The 19596-nt window shown below is 40.0% G+C and overlaps 1 protein-coding gene across 1 annotated transcript in view; it reads left to right on the top strand.

Moving 5' to 3' along the window:
* Nucleotides 1-19596, top strand: part of LOC108794877 (cGMP-dependent protein kinase 2-like) — a 70466-nt gene that overhangs the window by 40485 nt on the left and 10385 nt on the right. Inside the window, exons 8-9 of the mRNA XM_018566009.1 lie at nucleotides 6765-6887; nucleotides 17619-17681. Of these exons, the coding sequence (XP_018421511.1) occupies nucleotides 6765-6887; nucleotides 17619-17681 (186 nt within the window). The remainder of the gene's footprint in view (nucleotides 1-6764; nucleotides 6888-17618; nucleotides 17682-19596) is intronic.

The raw sequence follows: 19596 nt of genomic DNA, 5'->3' as shown, positions 1-19596 counted from the left end.
CCGGCTTCCTGGCTAGTCAGCATGGAGCTACCTTCCAGGCCAATCAGGAAGCAGGGGCGCGAGTCATTACCTGCGGCCCAGCTTCCTGATTGGCCTGTAAGGCCGGCTACATGCTCCCTTGCACTGCCGGTCACAGGAAATCTCCCTCTAACCGGAAGTTCCGGTATCGGGATAAGTATCTGAGCATTTGGGTGAGTACTCACCCAAATACTCAGTATCGGTGCATCCATAATGATGAGATATTCTCATTCTCAAACAATTAATCTCCACACAGCTACCTCCTCATGTATCCCTTTTAGATTGTAAGCCCTCGGGCAGGGCCCTCCTTACCATCTTGTCTTGTATTGTAATGTCTTCCTTATATTGTAAAGCGCTGCGCAAACTGTTGGCCCTATAGAAATCCTATATACTAATAATAATGTATTACGTGTTCTGAAGGTCATCCAGGTGCCATCAAGTAAACATTCAATTTGCACACTAAAAGAGAATCAATATAAGACTTTCTATGGTACTGTTCTAGTAAGGTCCTTATGCTTATGCTCTTTATGCTGCCTATTCTAAAGGGTCCAATACATGTTTTAGCATCTTGTGATTGTATGTTTTTTTTATCACATTCACGGGATGCTAAAACTTATCTCTTAGAATTCTAAGAGGTCTCTCCAGTACAAGCAAACACTTGCTTCCTCATATGCTAACAGATTACCACTGTTTAATTACACCTCTGAGAAAGCAAACATCTATGCTGGACCCATATACACAACTAAAAGATATAAAACGTATGAAATAGCCAGAAAAGTATAGTAAGATAAATAGGTTGACTTGTTGATAAGTAAACCACAAATATATAGGTTGGACATTTTGGAATATTGATCGCCTATATGTGAAACACCCAGTAACGGGTGTGTTTAATCGTCGGGTCTTTTCTGCCCGTGCGTGCCCGCTAGGGGGCGCGCGCGAGCAGAAAAAAATTGCCGTCTGGAGACGGCAACCCGCAGATGTAGCAGTGCCGTCCGCCCGTTTTTTACTACGGGCGGACGGCAAGAGGTTAATGTTCATTTTAGTAAATTCACTCAATAAATGAATACAACTGTGTACTATGATTTAGTCTGTGTCATAAAGCTGTGTATTTTACTTTTTCAGTAAAAAGACAGCCAAAGAAAAATTGTCATGTAAACATGAAATAAAATGCCATTGAAGTGTATAATGAAAACACAACATAGAGATCCAATGTTTCTAGGTAAAATAAACTTAGATACATTTACTGAGACAAAACTATAACATTTAAGTAGCTTGCCAAAGTATTAGGCTAGATTTACACCTAGGCGACTGAGCAGTTTTACGCAGTTGACACGCGTTTTCATTTGCACGACTGTTCTTTGAAAACTGCACGGTTGTTGCATGGTTTTCAATACAAAGAGATCTCTATGGTACCCAAACTGCGCAACAACCACCCGAAAATAGCTCCTGTACCTTTTTGCGCCACAGTCGATTTCGTTCACGCGACAAACCGCAAAGGTGTGAACAGCCTCCATTGACCAATGTGAATCTGTGCTTTGCACAGAACCTAGCCTCAGATATACTTATAAGCTCCATATTCTAATGAATCAGCATAATACATCAGCAGTTAATGGAATGGACAAATATAGCATTTTTATAAGAAAAAAACATATCTTTGTTGTTATGTGTTGTGTTGCTTTTTGTTTCTCAATCATTTCATCACTGCAAGTTGTTTTTCTCATACGGATTTTGTCACAGCCTCCTGTGGTGGGGCGTTTCAGAGTTTGACTACTCTACTCATAAAGAATCCCCTGATATATTAATGGTAAAATCTCCTTTCCTCCAAAAGCAGTTGATATCTCCCTATCATTTGAACGGTCCTTGGATAAAAAGTGTATCTGCTGAATCTGTATATATACTGTAACTTGGATATGTTTGTACAAATTAGATCAACTATAAGTCATCTTATTTTCTTCCTTGTTAACCGTTTTGTGCCAAAAGTCATTGACTTCAAAATGCCAAAGTCAAATTTAGTAGCATCAACATGTGTCCATTAACTTGACAATTATTCTATGACTTTGAATAGCATAATCATTTTTAAAGGACATTTTTTTTTTGAAGAGGGAGAATGTTTATAAACATATCCCCAAAACTGGGCATTGTGATGGGGAAACATTTATATACAGATAGTGGACGGAAAAGAGAAACTTAATTTAGTTGCCTTCTGTTCTACCCACTCCAAATCAACCAGGCCTTTCTCCTAGTATGGTGCCCCAAACTGTCCTCCATATTCAATACAAATATGTATTAGGGATGCACCGATACCAAGTACGGTACTCGGTACAAGTACAAGTATAGATACTTTTCCAGCTCCAAGACTAGACTAGATAAAAATTCACAAGTTAGGAGGCAGCTGTCATTTGTAAGGAGCGCACGGAGCTCCTGGGATTTGTACATCTCTGTTTTAATGTATGATTTTGTTTTTATAAATATAAATAAAGGGATGCACCGATACCAGTTTTGCGAGTTCAAGTACTGGTACTTGCCCAAGTACGAGTACTGATACATTTTTGTTTATTGTCATGGGACAGTTTTTCTAAAACAATATCCACTAGTGATTTCAGGACAGTGGTGGAGCAGCAGAGCCAGGTCCCAGCTGCAACCGCTGCAACTCTGGTAGTTCTCGTGAAAATGCCAAGTATCAGCATTGGTACTCGAAAAGTATCGGTGCATCCCTAATATGTATACCGGTAATTGATTTATACAGTGGCAATGTTATACTTGCTGCATTAGGTGTCTCAACGTCCTAGTAATTTTATCCCAAGATTCTATTTGCTTTCTCAGCTACAATTTGGAATTGTTTGATGCTGCCTTGCTCATGGTTAGCCTCTATTACCAAGTCATTTACAGAGTTTATTTTCCCCAAGTATATGCCATTTAATATATAAGGGAGAAGCCACTAGTACAGCCTAGGGTCATAACCTTACCTCCATGTGCTATTTTGTCAAGATAACTCTGTAATGGTACTATCCTGCTGGATTGAATTCCCTCTATCATTTTGTGTCATTAGCAAAAATGACCACGTTACTCTCTCTTCCATCCACCAGAGTACAAATGGGGCTTATCTCACCAGCACACTGTGTTGCCTTTCATTGCGGTTATATTTTGTTGCATACATTTCAATGCATTATGAATCAGTAGCAAGGCTGGCACAGTACATGACAATTCAAGGCAATGCATATGCAATAATGCTTGTGTCTCCATTCTAGATGTCAGTTTAAAAATACGATATGGTGTGGGAACGTGATGTAGGGTCTCCCCTGGGAGACATCATGTGGCAGCAGTCCTGGTTACACACAAAATCTAGCTCACGCTGCATCAGTATGTTGGAGATTAATTACAAAGTATTAATGAGATGGTACATGGTACCTACGAGAATTGCCAAATTTCGACCACAAACCTCTCCACTATGTTTCAGGGGGTGCCCAGACCCGGGAACCTTCTATCACATATGGTGGCAATGTCCGAAAGTTGCGAAATTCTGGGACAAAGTGTTCCGCATGATTTCTTCTCTGTTTCAGCGCGCCATGCCCAAAGACCCCACCTTTGCCCTCCTTAACTGTAAGCCAGCGGGGCTCCCGACTACCACCTTTAAATTGTGCCTTTACGTTCTGACGGCCGCAAAACGAGAAATAGCTAAATCCTGGTTGTCAAGCACGCTCAGCATCTCTAATCTCAGAAGGCATGTTAACTGGATGATGGCGCATGAGAAACGGACTGCACAAGTGGAAAACACCATGCCGAAATTTGAGAAAGTATGGTCCCCTTGGATCGAAAAATTTATGCCCACTGATGACCATTGTCGCCTCCTCACCTTGTGATAAAGAGATCACCTCATACTGCCACACCTACTTGTTCCTAACCGCACATAGCCCAACTCTCCCCTCCTTTCTCTTTTCCTCCCGCTTTTCCCCCACCTCTCTACTTTCCTGAGACCTCTCCCCTCCACCCTCTGATGTATCTATGTTAACGGGAACGTCGGACCCGGAGAAGACTGGCCTTAGTGCCAACTGGAATTTGTGTACCTCCCTTACATACCTTTGACATTACAAAACCATCAGGCCTTCCTGGTGGACTCCGATACCAGTATTTTTCAAAGTAACCACATACGATGTTCAATGAACCAACTTGAGCATACAAGAGCACAGGTTCACTAGATCTACCTGGAAGCTGGTTATTACAGCTGGTAACCGCCTCTAAGGTCCGACACAGATGAATGTTCTCACCCTGTACATTGGAATTTTATGTACCTGTTGTTATCTGCTTTGTAACCTTGCTACATTTTATCTACAATAAAAATGTATTTGTTAAAAAAAAAATACGATATGGTGGCCTATCAGTAACTGAGCAATATAGAAAACTAGGGGAAATAAGTGTGCTCTGTTAGGGTTGTATGAATATAGGAAACAATTCTTACCCCCCTTAGAGGAAAATTACTGTTAACACCTTGCCAACCTGCAGTATCCTCACAACCTAGCAACCAAAGCAGTGCTCTGTCCACCAGCATGTGTATGGAGATGTGGGGGCTTTTAGCATGTTGCACATTGTTGTCTACAAGTCATCCCTTCAGAAGCCCCTTTTCCACCCACATGCAGTGCACTGTGGGCACAGAACTATAGAGCACTGATTTAGTTGCTAGGTCGGTGAAAGCCAGATGGAACTAGCATTTTTGCTACTGGAGATAACGCTTTATTATCTTTTTCAAAAACCCCTTTATTTAACCTATACTGATCCTAAAGTCCATCTGGGCAAGGTATTTTGTTCAAAATTTTTGAGTAACCTAATTCTCACTTGAAGAATATTGAGAAAAATATCGGGACTACCATTGTGGTAATTTTAATTGCCTGGTATAGCTATATTTATTACATTCTGAATCAATATGTATGCATATTGGGACCGTTAAAGTCCTGATCTGCATATTTGTTATGGGTGGTGCCACAGAAAGTACTAAGGCAATATAATAAACAGAATAGCCAGGGAAGGAGAAGTCAACAGTGGCTAACACTATACATCCTCAGTATATCTTTAATATTTTCTTTGCTTTTTTTTATATTCTATTTTTGACTGTATCTTATAGAGGACCTATATTATCAGATCTATTATAAAACCATAACATGTCTTGGGAATGTACTTTTATGGCCTTAGTAATTTGTTTTCTTTTTGCAACTTTGATTGCATTTCTTATATTTCCTTAAAGTGACAGGAAATAAATCTTAAAAATGCATTCAAGTACCCTGGTAATAAAAATGTACCTAATTTTTGCACTAATGAGCTGTAGATTCTCAAATCATCTCTGAATTGGTGCCAATTTGTATTGAGATTGTAGTCCATCACAGGAGTGATTGTAGTCCATCACAGGAGTGAGCTTGGAGTGGTGGCCACTTTACAACACACACAGGGACCATGGGGAACAAAAGTAGCCACCCTCCAGAAGGAAGCACAGTGTCGGCATGAATTCAGAGATGATTTGAGCATCTACAGCCGAGTGATGCACAGATAAGATGTACTTTTGTTAATAGTTAAGATACAGGAATACAATTTTAAGATTTAACTCCTGAGTTTAGTGTCACTTTAACGTATTTTCAGTACCCTAAACCTTCCGAAATTTATATATGTTTTTCTTCTATGCCTGATCTATAAAGGTTTCCAATTACGCTTCTAATAATTTAACTGACACATTTCCAGTGCTTTTCTGACTTATTCAAACTTTGATTTTCTAAATATCTAAAGTTTTTGTTTAGTATCTTTCGGACTACTAACTTAAATAATACCATATTGTGACTACTGCTGCACACATGCTCCTGACCTCCATATCACACAATTGAGCTTAGCTATGAAGCACAGTCTCCTTTCTAGTTGATTCAGCAATTGTTTGTTTAAGTTAAAAAGCCGATATAAAAAGGCAGTTGTTCTTATCCCTCTCCACTGCCTGCAGATGCACTTTAGGTCCATGTTTACAGAATCACGCATTCATTTTCCTTTACTCAGAGCTTGTTCACACCAGCCGCCTCGCTCAACAGCACGGCTGCTGCTGTGCGTGTGCCAGTATGGTGCTGATGCATTTGAACCGCATCGGACTGTTTCTTTTTCTTTTTTGTTATAAATGTATTGAAAATGTCACAAGTGACATTTCATTAGGTTATATGAGCTCTCCACAGTGTTATGCGAATGTACCAATTCTCACTGCAGTGCAGTTAAAAAAAAACTTTTTTAACCCTGTGGTGTGAACCGTCACCATCTATGACACAATGCCTTGTCTTGTGTTTGGGCTGCGCTGGAAAAAATGGCCAGCGCAGCCCACACACAGATGGTGTGAATGAGCCCTCTAAGCAGAAAAACAAGTGCTGGCAAACAGACCCCTCCCCCTTTTTTTCTATACTTTCCACACTTACTACAGCCATCCAGATTCAGTCATGGCCAGAATTTATTTTATACCCTTTATGTTATAATCTCAGTTTGTCAAATAATTTCAGCTTGTCAGTTTTCTTTGGAATGTGCCTTGCATTTGATATTTTTTACTACTGAAGTTGTGGCTTAAGTTGCAACATGTTAAACTAAAGACCTGATCCACATACTTGGCAGCCTGGTTATCTAGGAACAAAACAATGCCTAACTGACATTGTCATAAACAGGAAAAAATGTCTCATTATATGACAAATTTGTTGGTTTGCAGCGTCTTTGATTAATGTATTTTTTTTTTTTTTTAGCCCACCTTTCTCAGGGACAGATCCAATCAAAATTTATAACATGGTGTTGAAAGGAATTGAAAAGGTAGACTTCCCACACCGCATTGGACGTCGTTCTGAAGATCTGATCCGTAGGTTGTGCAGGTAATGATTAGTAGATGTTGCTGTGTGTACTGAAGGTGCGAGGAAACTGCTATACTCAGACAAATATGAATGGTTCATGGTTGCTTCAGTGTGTTTTTTTGCCAATATGACAAATACTAATTCAGCATGCCATTACAGGCAGTTTACGAACAAGATAGGGACTGTAGGTTTGTTCTTAAGTTGAGTTTGTATGCAAGTTGGAACAGATACATTTTTTTAAGTGTAACTCCAGCATAAGGAAGGGTTTACCCCCGGTAAAGTTTGTTTTGCTGTGTGTGCCCCTGTTCAGAAGATTTCACCTCTCTTTCTGTCCCTGTGACAGTTGGATTTTTAAAAATGTTGGGTTACTATGGAAACAAGGTTTGGTGATAAAGCTTCAGTGGAGACATATTTTTCCCATGATCACTCTTACATGAGTGAATTTCCCTTCCTAGGGGTAGATTTCCTTTCACTTCCTGTTGTCTCAAGGACAGGAAGTGAGATGAAATCTTTCTAATGATACAGACAGTAGTGACCCGGAAGAAGAGGTGGGCACCCCTTGTCTGCACATCTAACAAGAGCCAACTTCCTGTAACGTACGTACAGTACTACAAACCAGACCACAAACTACTCCTGCTGTTCAGTAATACCCTCCGTTTGTAAGTAGGAGCCATATGTAAGTCAAATGTATGAAACTCGGGGACTGCCTGTACTTAAATCAGATACTATGAGAAATTTCAAAAAGGCAAAAACAAACAAAGGTGATAACAAAATGCCACAAGGTTAAAATAGTTCAAATTCTATTTTAAATGTTTCCAGCTGGGCTGAGAATATCACCTCCTCCCAGGATGCATTACTGTAGCCGGAGCAGCCAATTTCCTGACTTGATTGAGGGTTGGAGGACATTAACCTCTATAGACCAACGGACATGGAGTTTATACAGGGATTGGTTTCCTATCTCAGACAGATTAACAGAGAGGTGAAGGAGCACAGGGAAGGTCAGGGGAAGCTATCAGTGGGAAAGTATAGGCAAGTTATCAGTGGGTATGTTGAGCATTCTGTGAATGGACAAAGGGAGATCCTGTCGCTCAACTGGCCCTCCCCTCCCGTTGTGCATTTACAGAATGCCTTGTATTCAGTGACAAGAAGGAATATCATTCTCAGCACCCGAAGCTCACAGCTGATAATAGTATCCAGCATGAAAAAAACTACCATTTTAAGTATCCCCAGTTGCCATCTGGACCTAGTTAAAAAGCATTTAGGATAACTTCTCTGGACCAAGCAAAATTAAAGCCATGCTTTTTTCGTTGGAGTTACACTTTAATTCACCTATATGGATTTCAACTGTGTATTTAGCCATTTGCCCGAAGTGGAGCTTTAATTGAAACCCTTGTTACCATAGTCATAAATAAAATTAATGTTTTCTATATTGTACAAATTTACTATATTTATTTATTCAGAACATTTTATCATGGGAAAGTTTTTTATTACTTGGAGTTCATTGCATTAAGAGCCCTCTAAGTGATATGGCACTTGAGGGACTACTGCCAGTCATTTCCATTAGTCATACACACTTTTGAAGTACAGTCAGCCAGCACACAGCAATGTTTTATCTTGAAATATCCATTAAGGTCCTATAGAGTCTGATGTACTGATGTCCTTTTCTCTCTCACTCAAAGAACAGTGGTGTTTTTAGTCTTTTATAAGAGAACAAAATCCTTATGAACTTTAGTTTTCAGTATTTTTCTTTTATCTAGAAACAGGATTCTTTGTTCACCACAGACCCAAAAAGTGGATAAAACCTTTCAGTTTCAGCCTAAAAAATAAAAGCTTGAACAATGCTTCTTTGACTTTTCTGTTTGTAGTAAACAAACCCTTAATAAGGAGAAATTGGGCTATGCTATTCTGCTGCAGCTAAAATTATGAATATGCACCAATACACAAAATAACAATTTATAATTATACAGCATAATCAGAGTCACCATCTCAAATTGCTGGGTATTGTATAACTTTATATACACAGGCCCTGGAAAATGTACAATTTTATATGCACAGGATATCTGTCCCTACAAACCTCTCTGACTAAAATAAAAGAATGAATGCATTATTCTCCTTGTTAAGGTATGATGTGCTTAGCTCTTTAGCTTTTGTAGAAATGATCCCAATATGTATTGTTGCATTATGTAAGGCGCTAACAATGTGGGGTGCCATACACATTTTAAAGGAAACCAGTTAGAGCATATCAATATGAAGTTCACCCTGTCAGCTGGCAGCATGATGTTGGCACAAGCATGCAAGAGAGCCTGTATATAATCTTGGGTGATCCACAAAGCAAATATCACCTAGGAAACAGTGCTTGGCTCAACCCCTTCTGCAACTCTCTAATGGAAGACTCACTGATCAGTCGAGAGCTGTGGGGGGTGAGATCACATTTTCAGCTTTCCTTTGGAAGTTCAAAGTTTCATATTGAGGGTCATTGGTTTTAAGGGCTGCTGGAGTGCCCTAAATCAGTGGTTCTCAACCTGTGTAACCTCAGAACCCACATTTGTCCTTGGTCATTAAGCCGCGACCTGGGTCGCACGGCATTGCGTTACCACGCGTTCCGATGCGGTTGATTGAACTGTGGGAGGGAGGTGCGTTTGGGGTGCCATTTAAGTGAATGGCATTGCAACGCACCTCCCTCACCAGAATGCGTAGTAGGTGTGAATGCATGGTACAGTGCGTTAATTGCACAGGACTGTTCGATTAACGCACTGTTCTGGTGTGAACGGGCCCTCAAAAACACAGACACACACAACCACAGACACATTCTTACACACACAAATACACACTCCAAAAAATATATATATGTATATATTTTTTTTTAAGATCCACCCAGTTTTCCTACCTTATGAGAACTGGAGTGAGTTCTCAGCCTAGGGTCCAGTGTGGGCTGCTGTGCTGTGACGGAGCTCCATCCATATGTGCATTGCTTGTACAGCTCCCTTGCGCAGGCTGTAGAGGTGCTGGCAGCCAGAATGTGACGTCACTCCGGTCCAGGCACCTCTACAGGACATACGAGGGAGCTGTAAACAATGCATGTATGGATGGAGCTCCCTTGCAGCCATACCCCCAGCCCACCCCACCTCAAGCTGACACTTAGCTTGACAGTCAGCATATTCTGAATGGCTGCTCAGTGTGAGAACTGACAGTGCTGCGCTAGGGGTAGGCTGAGAAGCCTCTCAGCTAGAAAAGTGGAAGTCATGCCGCCACCCACTGATCACGACCCACCAGTTGAGAACCAAGGCTCTAGATGATAACAAAGGCTATATGCAAGCTCCATATTATCATGCCAAGTTACATTAAAATACATCAATACAGGTACACTTCAGTAGGCTATTACCTAACATTGTGTAGTGCTTAACCCTTTTGTGACGGGAGACGTACACTGTACGTCCCATCACAAAGTGCCTATATGACTGGCCACATACACTGTACGTGGCGAGTTATTTAAGGCTCTGTAATGCCGGTAACCGCTGATTCTCAGCGGTTACCAGTCATTAATGAATGCCTAAATATTGAGGCATTTATTAATGAAATAGTTAAGCTTTTGTAAAAGCTTCCTTCTTTCATTAATGAAAGAATGAAGCCGTTACTTGCAAATACGGGAGCGCTAAATAGCAATCCCGTATTTGACAGCTGAAAATAGCAGAGAGGTAGCAGAATTACTCACCTCTCTGCTATTCGTTTTGACAGCTCGATAGCCCAATGTTTATGATACATTTCAGGCACAGTGCTACAATGTATCTCTTTGCCTGAAATGTATCAATTCTGATTCTGACATGCTGTCAGGATCAGTCTCTAAGGTTATTATTAGCTGTTGCTAAGTTTGGAGCAGCCTAATAATAGCCAAAAAAATAAAAAGTTAATATATAAAATAGCCAAAAATTAAAAAAGTAAAAAAATAAAGTGTAAAACAAAATTAGGAAAATAAAAATTATATATAGATACATTTTTCATACTATAAATTATTATAAAAAAAATTCAAAAAAAATCTAAACTTGTGAAAAAAGTGTTTTCTTCTTGTTTTTTTCCTATTTTTTTTATATTTTATTCAAACTAGGTGAGGCATTAGATACACATGTTTGATATAATTATATAGCCCTATCTGTCCTCTAAAAAACAATATATAATATGTGTGGGTACATTTAGTTTACATACAAGGGCCCATTTCGATAGGAGCCAATTAACCCACCAGCATGTCTTTGATTTAGATAGGATAGGAGGATAGGATAGGAGCCAATTAACCTGCCAGTAATGTCCGATTAACCTACCAGCATGTGGAAGGAAACCGGAGTATTCGGAGGAAACCCATGCAAGTACGGGGAAAACATTCAAACTCCTTCCAGAGAGTTATCTCGAACCAGGGACCCCTAGTGCTGCAAGGCAGAAGCGCTATCCACTAAAAAAAAGCTGCTCAAGACTTCTTAGATATTTTCTAAATACTTCTTCAATTTGATGCTCTTCGGAGTGGAGTAAGCAACCCATCTGAATAAACCCAAATGAGAGTGATGGATGTTGCCTTAAACAAATGGCTTCAAGCAAAGTTTGTTGAAAGCTACAGCCAGCACTCTTGTTAAAGGAAACCTGTCATTAGAGAAAATGTCACTGTTGACCTCTCCTTCAGCAAATCCTAGATATCTGGCTCTTGCTGAAATTTTTGCTTCAATAGTTTGATATGTTGCCCATGTCTACAGATAAAGAAATACTTTACTCCATCTTTCTTGATATGCATACTTTTTTCAGGGCAGCATTTTAGAAAGTATTAAAGCTGGTGGGTCCAAAAAAACACAGTCAAATAGCATTCTCAAAAAGAGATCAATAACTGTAGCCCCTGATTCTCTTTATTGTAAGATTTACTTTAGGTTTTCTATTCATCTTTTGCAGACTGGAACTAATGGATGTTTAAATTATAAAGGCACTTTTAGCACATATTCTCTATTCTTACTTGCCCCATCAGCTTGCTCAAATAAGTCCCTTGTAAGGGCTACCTGTTTCGATGATAACCAGGAGTTTGAGATGTAGATTTCAGCATGACAGCACCATATGTAAACTGTACCCTTGCTGCGGCAGCTGCTCTTGGCCTTAACCACATAGAGCAAAGGGATATGTGAGCATTCCTTATCTATTGCTTTAGTGGTCGCTGGGAGCTGCTGCAGCATAAGAAGCATATAATCACACTTCTCAAGGCCCCATGTATGAATTTCCCACTTATCAGCACCACCGGTACTCCTTGCAACTGACTTATTTGAGTGGGTTGTAGAGACAAGTATCAAGAAAAGATAAGTGTGCAACGTCCTTCCTTTAATGGTGCTTGAAGCTTGGTAAACACTTTTTTTTAAATGCTTGCCAAAACTAATGTGCTTCAGACCAGTAAGTGCAAGCTAAAATTAAGCAATATCCATATGTATGAGGCCTAGACTTTAGCATTCTTCTTCAGTTTGCATCATCAGGTTACACATTGTAAGCCAAACTCCAGGCAGATATAAAAATATAATTTCAGCTGTGTACTTCTTTAACATTTGTTGTTTAAAGCTAACTAATGTAAGTACATAGATCTACCATATGATCGGCGACTGGTGCATGGCCAGCACAGTAGATCTCACACTAGGAAAGGAAGGGTCATTATTTTAAGCCAATCAGGTTCTTTCGCACTACACAGTACTGCCACTTTCCCTAACTCGACATGCTTACAGGATTGGAGAGCAGAGGGAGGACATAGAGAGTAAGTCACTGGCACACCAAAATCTTCATCATCAAAACGTTGTTGGTTGAACATCATTAAAGACGTTTTGATGGTGGGATTTTGGTGTGCTGGTCACTTACTCTCTGTTATATTCGGCTGTGCCATCCACTTGTCACTACAGCACCCACCAAGAGACAACATTGAATATAGAGTTCGCCTTTAATGTAAACTTGTGATTTGCCCATACATAGCAAAGTAAAATGTTTGCTTCTCCCCCCACCCAGCATATACGTCCCTTACTCACCCCTATTCCTTTTATCACCAGGAGCCAAAGCAAATACATATGTCTAGGTATGAAGAAGGATGTGACTTACTCCATGCAAGAGCACTGGGCCAATTAACAATATCAAATGGGAAGTCCAAAGCTCTGTGTAAGCTAGGATGCCAGCAACTCATAGCTTATACATGACTTTTCCTTCCCTCCTAGCTGCTGAACAGAGGGAATTTAGGCTAAGTATATCCTATTGGTGAGGGCTAAATTAAAGTAGACCTGTTGCTTTGCCTTGTGTGAGCAATGTACAGGTTCACTTTAAGCTGCAAGCAGTAGACTCTATTGTAAATGTGCTAATGGTTTTTCATATAGCTCTAGATAACTAAAATTTTAGTAAAAGGACATGTCTACAAAAAATGACTCATAGCTACATGTGTAAATGAGCGCTGAGTGTGAAACTGCTAAGTGAAAAGATCCTTCATGGGAATTTCAGCCCATACTAAGAAAAAAGAAGTCTGAGTCATTGTCATGCTTCAGACCTCTGGCTGGTTTGTTGTATTCCAGTTTTACTAATGAAACAGAATTTTTTTCCACAAATGAAGAAATCAGCCTTCTCTACTATACTAGTAATAATGACCTGTAATTAGAAGCTGTTTTACTATTCTAAATAAAAATAAAAAAATACACTGCTGTGCTTTACCATAGGGAAATATACCCATTCACTAAATGGAAGGATTTTGCTGGAATGGTGAATAGTTCAGTTTTACTGACCGTTGCTGTGTAGAATCACTAAGTACCTCCAATACTAAATTACATATTTATAAACTACTTAACACCAGTGGCAATCCATTCACATTATTTTTCATTCAAGATGCATTTCTATTATCGTGAGTATACACAAACAAAACATTTTCAGAATTGAGACTTCAGTGGGATTGGCTGTTAAGTTTAGGTATCACGAAATAGAGGATGCAAAAGGACCACTTGAGAAATGAACCCTGGCAGATGTATCTATGCCTACCTGTGATGAATAGAATATATTGTTTGTATTATTTATATTGTCAAACATAACTCATAAGGACAGGCTGGTGCATGTGAGAAAATGACTGATTGCTTGCATGGAAGAAGATGCAGGCTGTTCTGTATTCATTTTGTACATGCGGTTTCTGTGTATAAATGAATGGTTAACGCAGGCATGGCAAGCATAAACCATACAAAAATTAACACAATGTAAAATATAGCTGTCAGCTGTTCTGCCTTTTATTTGTTCACATTTGCTTCAAGGGAAACATTCAGTTCTATTTAGAGAAATTCAATATGACAAGCTAAGATAAAGAGCTGTACGCTCAAAATTTATGAATATGGCATGCGGAAAACTAACTTCGGAAGCGGAAAACACATTATTATAGTACATGGAGATGTGATACACTCAGATACAAATCACCTATGCAACATTGCTGTTTGCTTTTTGAAGACAATAAGTTTTTTTAGGCTAATCGTGTTCCCACCCCCCACACACTGTGCATTAACATCCTCCTGGCAAGTTCCCCATACCCAGTGGCCAGACAGGCACTAAAGTCCTTTCCCCCCAGTTGCAGAATGTTCAGGTGATCACTCTGATTTCCACGAGGGAACCCGTCAGTGAGATCTGTAATCCAATCATGTGATTATGAATAACCAATTATGGTGTTCACGGAGAGCAGAGAAAAGAATGTAAAAAAAATCCCCCTGATTTCTGTCATATTTTAACTCCTCTGATTTGCAACAACTAAAGCTGTCAGTAGAAGAGATGTGTGTAACAGGGTGTCACAGAAAAAAATTATAAGAAAAAATTAATTGTATAAGTTGTTTAAAATTAATAATCAAATGTATCAGCTTATTTTAGCTGGTTAATTAACAGTTACTGTTTTAAGTAATCATCATTTAATTAAAGACAGTCCAGTGTTTGAATAAAACTAATATGTAGAAAAAATACATACTTTTTTAATTGAGAATATTGCACCAAAACCTACACATAGTGGGTTCCCTGTAAGAAGGATAAATCGGGAAAAAAGAATATTTAAAATACTTGCAAAAGTATTAATTATGCAAATTACATTACCCAATACATTTAAATTCTAGGACAGGGGTAGGCAACCCTGGCTCTCCAGCTGTGCTGAAACTACAAATCCCATCATGTTTCTGCCTCTGGGAGTCCTGCCTGTGGCTTGCAATGCCTTATGGTATTTGTAGTTTCAGCACAGCTGGAGAGCCAAGGTTGCCTACCCCTGCTCTAGGATAAGCAAATATTTTCTAAATAGTGTCAAACAGACGTGTATTCTTACTTAGATCGCGTTGAGCTTTGTGTATTTCTTCCAGATCTGTGCAGTAACCAGAGTGAAACTTGCCTCTGTGCAGGAGCTTCCTGTAATAAAGACCAGTCACTCCTGCTCTCTTTGTGCAGGGTGACTGGTCTTGTATCCTCCCATTCCTTTAGTTTACTGCAGGCAGCCTGTAGCGTGTGGGATCTGCTAGGTTCCTCCCACAGCTCTGCTCAGGCTATGCACAGCAGACTGATGTCACTGCTACCTTTAACCCTTCCCCTGTCAACAACGTAAGGCATACGTTGGAAAACAAACCGTTTCCAGCTGGCCACGTCAGTATGCTTTATGTCGCTGGCCTTCACCCTTCTATCATAAGCTAATGGTCATTTCAGCGACCATGTACTTATAACAGAAGGGTCCCCCTGACGGTCTCCTGTAAATAAATGGTTATCATGAACAGCTGATAAGTCGCCGATGACAGCTATTCATAAAAAATCCGGCCTCCTCTCCCTCCTTGCCGCGAATTCTGCTGCCTCTGCAGCGCTCACCTCCCCGCTGGCAGATGGCTGCTTGCTCCAATCTGTGTCCCCTCTGATCCCCATTGCTCTTCCCTGCCTCTACTGGCAGAGGCAGCAGGGATCAGAGTGGACACAGACCACTGCAATTGCTGGGGGTCAGGTGACATTCAGGATGCCGAGTGGGGAGGAGAGAACACAGATCAGCACTGATCACTGGGTGTTAGTAAGCTTACTATGTCCTCAGTTATTTACAATGTCCTCAGTTATGAATGAACAGGGAGTGCTATACATCACTTCCTGTTCATTCATGAGTGGGGACATATTGCGCTTACTATGTGTTCAGTTTATAAATGAACAAGAGAACCCAGTACAGAGGTTTCCTGTCCATTCATAATTGTGAAAAGTACTATACCTCCTCCGTTTGTGAATAAACAGGAAGCCTCTGTATGGAGTGCTTTTTGTTCATTCAGTGCTGAGGCTGAGAAAAAGAGATTGAGGACTCTGTGTCCTCAATCTCTTTTTCTATTTCAAAAAGGTAAATGTCAGGGGTCTGTTTAGACCCCAGATATTTCCCTGAAGCCCCCCGATAGTTAAAAAAAAATTTGAAAATAAAAAAGTTAAAAAAGAAATAAAACACAACTGCTCCCTACTCACGCACATAACATATACTTGCAACAGTGTACACCATATTGTGGTTTACATCATGCACATGCGCTGTGGTGCGTTGTTGTAACACATTGAAGTGCTTGATTTTGTTTTACTTTTTAAAATTACATTGATTCAACTGTGTGGCAGCGCATGGCAAAGTGTTGTGATGCATGTGTTTATACGTGCTGTTGTGATTAAATGTATGCCTGCATAATTTTATTACAACACACACACCAACACAGCGCACCAACAAGACTTCAGACCAGGTGTTGCACAACACAGATTTTCAGCATAAGTTTATTTGATTCAGGTATTTATATACCGCCGTCAATTTACACAGTGCTTTACATGTGCACATTTGCATACGTCCCTGCCCCCGAGGAGCTTACAATCTAAGGTCCCCATCTCACATGATCATACTTACAAGGGCCAATTTAGGCAGGAGCCAATTAAACTTCCAGCATATCTTTGGAAGTGGGAGGAAACCCACGTAGGCACAGGGAGTCACTTGTAGATAGTGACCTGGCTGGAATTCCTAGCGGGTACACCCAGCCCAGTCCAGCGCTGCAAGGCAGAAGCGCTAACAACTATGTCACTGTGCTGCTTAGTTGCTATATTTACAAGTACAATTTAAAATGTACAGATATTTGTTTATTAATTCAATACAATTTTAATTTTTAGATTTAGTTGGAATCTTGTAAATTGTTTTTTCTTTTTATACGCCGATACTGATTTTACTGTATTTTTATCAATTTAATTATGTATTTTTATTGGTTTAATATTGATTTAATAAACCTTTGCACAATTATCGCAGGACCTACAAAACTAGTAGCACCATTTTTTTATTCTACCAGTCCTGTGCCTTCAGGAAATTAATGGTTTGGAGGGTTTTAAAAAAATTTTTTTAAAAGGTGAAAAATTGCAAAAATGGTCTGGCCAGCTGAGGTCAAAAGTGTTAGGCAGGGCTTGGCAGTGAAAGGGTAAAATTTATTTACTGGCTTTGCAAAGGAATGCTTTATGGCTACTGAGGAATATATTTAAATTAAATTGTTTTTCCCAAAGTTCAGCTTTAAACAAACTGGACCTGCTTTTCTTTTGCATCTTTTCTTTATTTCTCTCCCTTTTTAAACAAATATATTGCTGAACATCCTTCATCTTATGTTGTGCATACCTTACAGTGTTTGAGAGTTTAGATTTCAAAATCCATACTTACTGAATCCTTCAGTTGCTTTAAAATAATTGTATGCACCATAGAATAAAGTACAAATAATCATTTTCTGTTTCTAGGATTAATCCAGCAGAAAGACTCGGTAACCGGAAAAACGGCATCAGTGACATTAGAAAGCATAAGTAAGTATATTGTATTGACGATTCTGTGTTGTCAGGATATGTTTGGCATATGGTATAGTATGTCATTTGGGCTATTAAGTGTTACTTAGTTAATAAGCTTGAAACAAAGAGTCATGTTTATCAAGTGCAACCTCTCACAACTCTGCGTATGTAATTTTTGTGTTTGCAAATTCTATTATTTTGTGTCATCTATTATCTGGTTCAGGGCCGGCCTTAGGGGTGTGCGAGCAGTTTTTTTTTAAAGTCCCCCCCATACATACACGCATTCAAACAGGCGTCGGGTGCGTATATGTGTGAAAACAACGATTTCGCCCATTACGCTGCACATGTTACATATCGCCGCGAACGTCGGAATGAGAGCAATAATTGTAGGGCTATCAATCACTGATAACACTAAACTGATGAGCGGTAAAAGCTTTTAAAGCGTCACCTATGGTCAATTTTGGGCATGGTAATTTTTTGCGATTTTGCGGGTGCGCGCAATTTTTAAGCTTGACATGTTTGGTGTCTATTTACCCGACGTGACCCCGTCTTTTTATATTTTACCAAAAATATGGGTGATAAATGGGTTTGGTTACTGGGGGTGTGGCCACTAAAGGGTGTGGCCACTGAGGGGTGTGGTCACTGAGGGGCGCTGTAAAGCTTTCTCGCACAGGGCGCCTAAAGGCCTAAGGCCGGCCCTGATCTGGTTATTCAAGCAGGGCTTACTAGCCTACTTTCTTGGTTTTGCCTGTGGATGTTTGTGCAGAATATGTAGAGATACACTCAGTGCAATGTTTACTGGATTCACTCCAATGACCTACTCCCACTTAAGCTTCCTAATCAACAATTATCAGATCAACTAAATTTATGAACAATTATATAGCTTGAGAGCTTACCTAAACAATCCAAATGTGCTAACCTTTGTTGACTTTGTGTGCAGCTAGCTTTAGGTTGGGTTCACACCTTTTTTCAGCGCTGATCGAAGCGCTGAAAAACATTCAAACAGTGAAATCCCATACTTCCCTATGGGCATGGTTCCCACCTGGGCGTATTTCAGCCCGTGGAAACGCGCTGAAAAACGCCCAAACAAGTACAGGAGCTTCTTTAGGGCGTTTTTCCACGCGTTTCCATTGATATTCCCGAGTGTGGCTCGGGTTTAACAAAGCGGTAACCCCGAGCCACACTCCGGAATACAGCGTAGGACTTACCTTGTCCACGATCCCCACTATGTCCTCCGGCGGCTGCCGACTTCCGGGTTCCGTCCCTTGCAAGCGGCCGCGTCGCAGGGGGGCGGAACCGGCAGGAAGTTTGAAAGTTAAAAAAACAAATAAAAATATAGAGAAAATAAAGGAAAATTTTTGTAAAAAATCATACCGCCAGCGAAACGCGCGTTCACTGAATGGAAAAACGTGCGAAAAAACGTGCCTATGCTACGCCCAGGTGTGAATCCGGCAGGGTGAGTCGATAAAGAATGTGGTATGGCACTGAATCTTTTCTTCAATAGTTCATTGGAGGACACGGTAACTCTAGTCTTCATTTGTGGGTATACTCCCGCCTATAAGAAGTTTAGAAAATAAAAGTTTGCAAAATGAGGGCACCACTTTTGTAGCTAAATTGGGTTAACACCTATTTTATAATTGTTACATGTTCTCATTAATGTTTACTATAATTAACACGGTCTGTACTGTGCTAGTAGATCTTATCATTTGTTATCATGTGACTTTAGATGTGAACGCTGTATGTCCTAACAAAGGGTTAATTGTTTAGAAGCATTGTATGTTAATGAGAGAAAAAGCCCAGCATGTCGGTAGTCTTTCTACAGGGAGAGGAAATCCAGCATGTCGGTAGTCTTTCTACAGGGAGAGTGGAAAATTGAGAAAATTGCCCCGTGTACAGCGCTCTTCGAGAGTGGGGTTGTTTATTGGGGGGGGGG

Source organism: Nanorana parkeri, unplaced genomic scaffold (assembly GCF_000935625.1).
Source record: "Nanorana parkeri isolate BGI_ZX_2015 unplaced genomic scaffold, ASM93562v1 scaffold908, whole genome shotgun sequence".
Lineage (NCBI taxonomy): Eukaryota > Metazoa > Chordata > Amphibia > Anura > Dicroglossidae > Nanorana > Nanorana parkeri.
The sequence above is the reverse complement of the archived record's forward strand: the minus strand, read 5'-3'. Positions and strand labels throughout refer to the sequence as shown.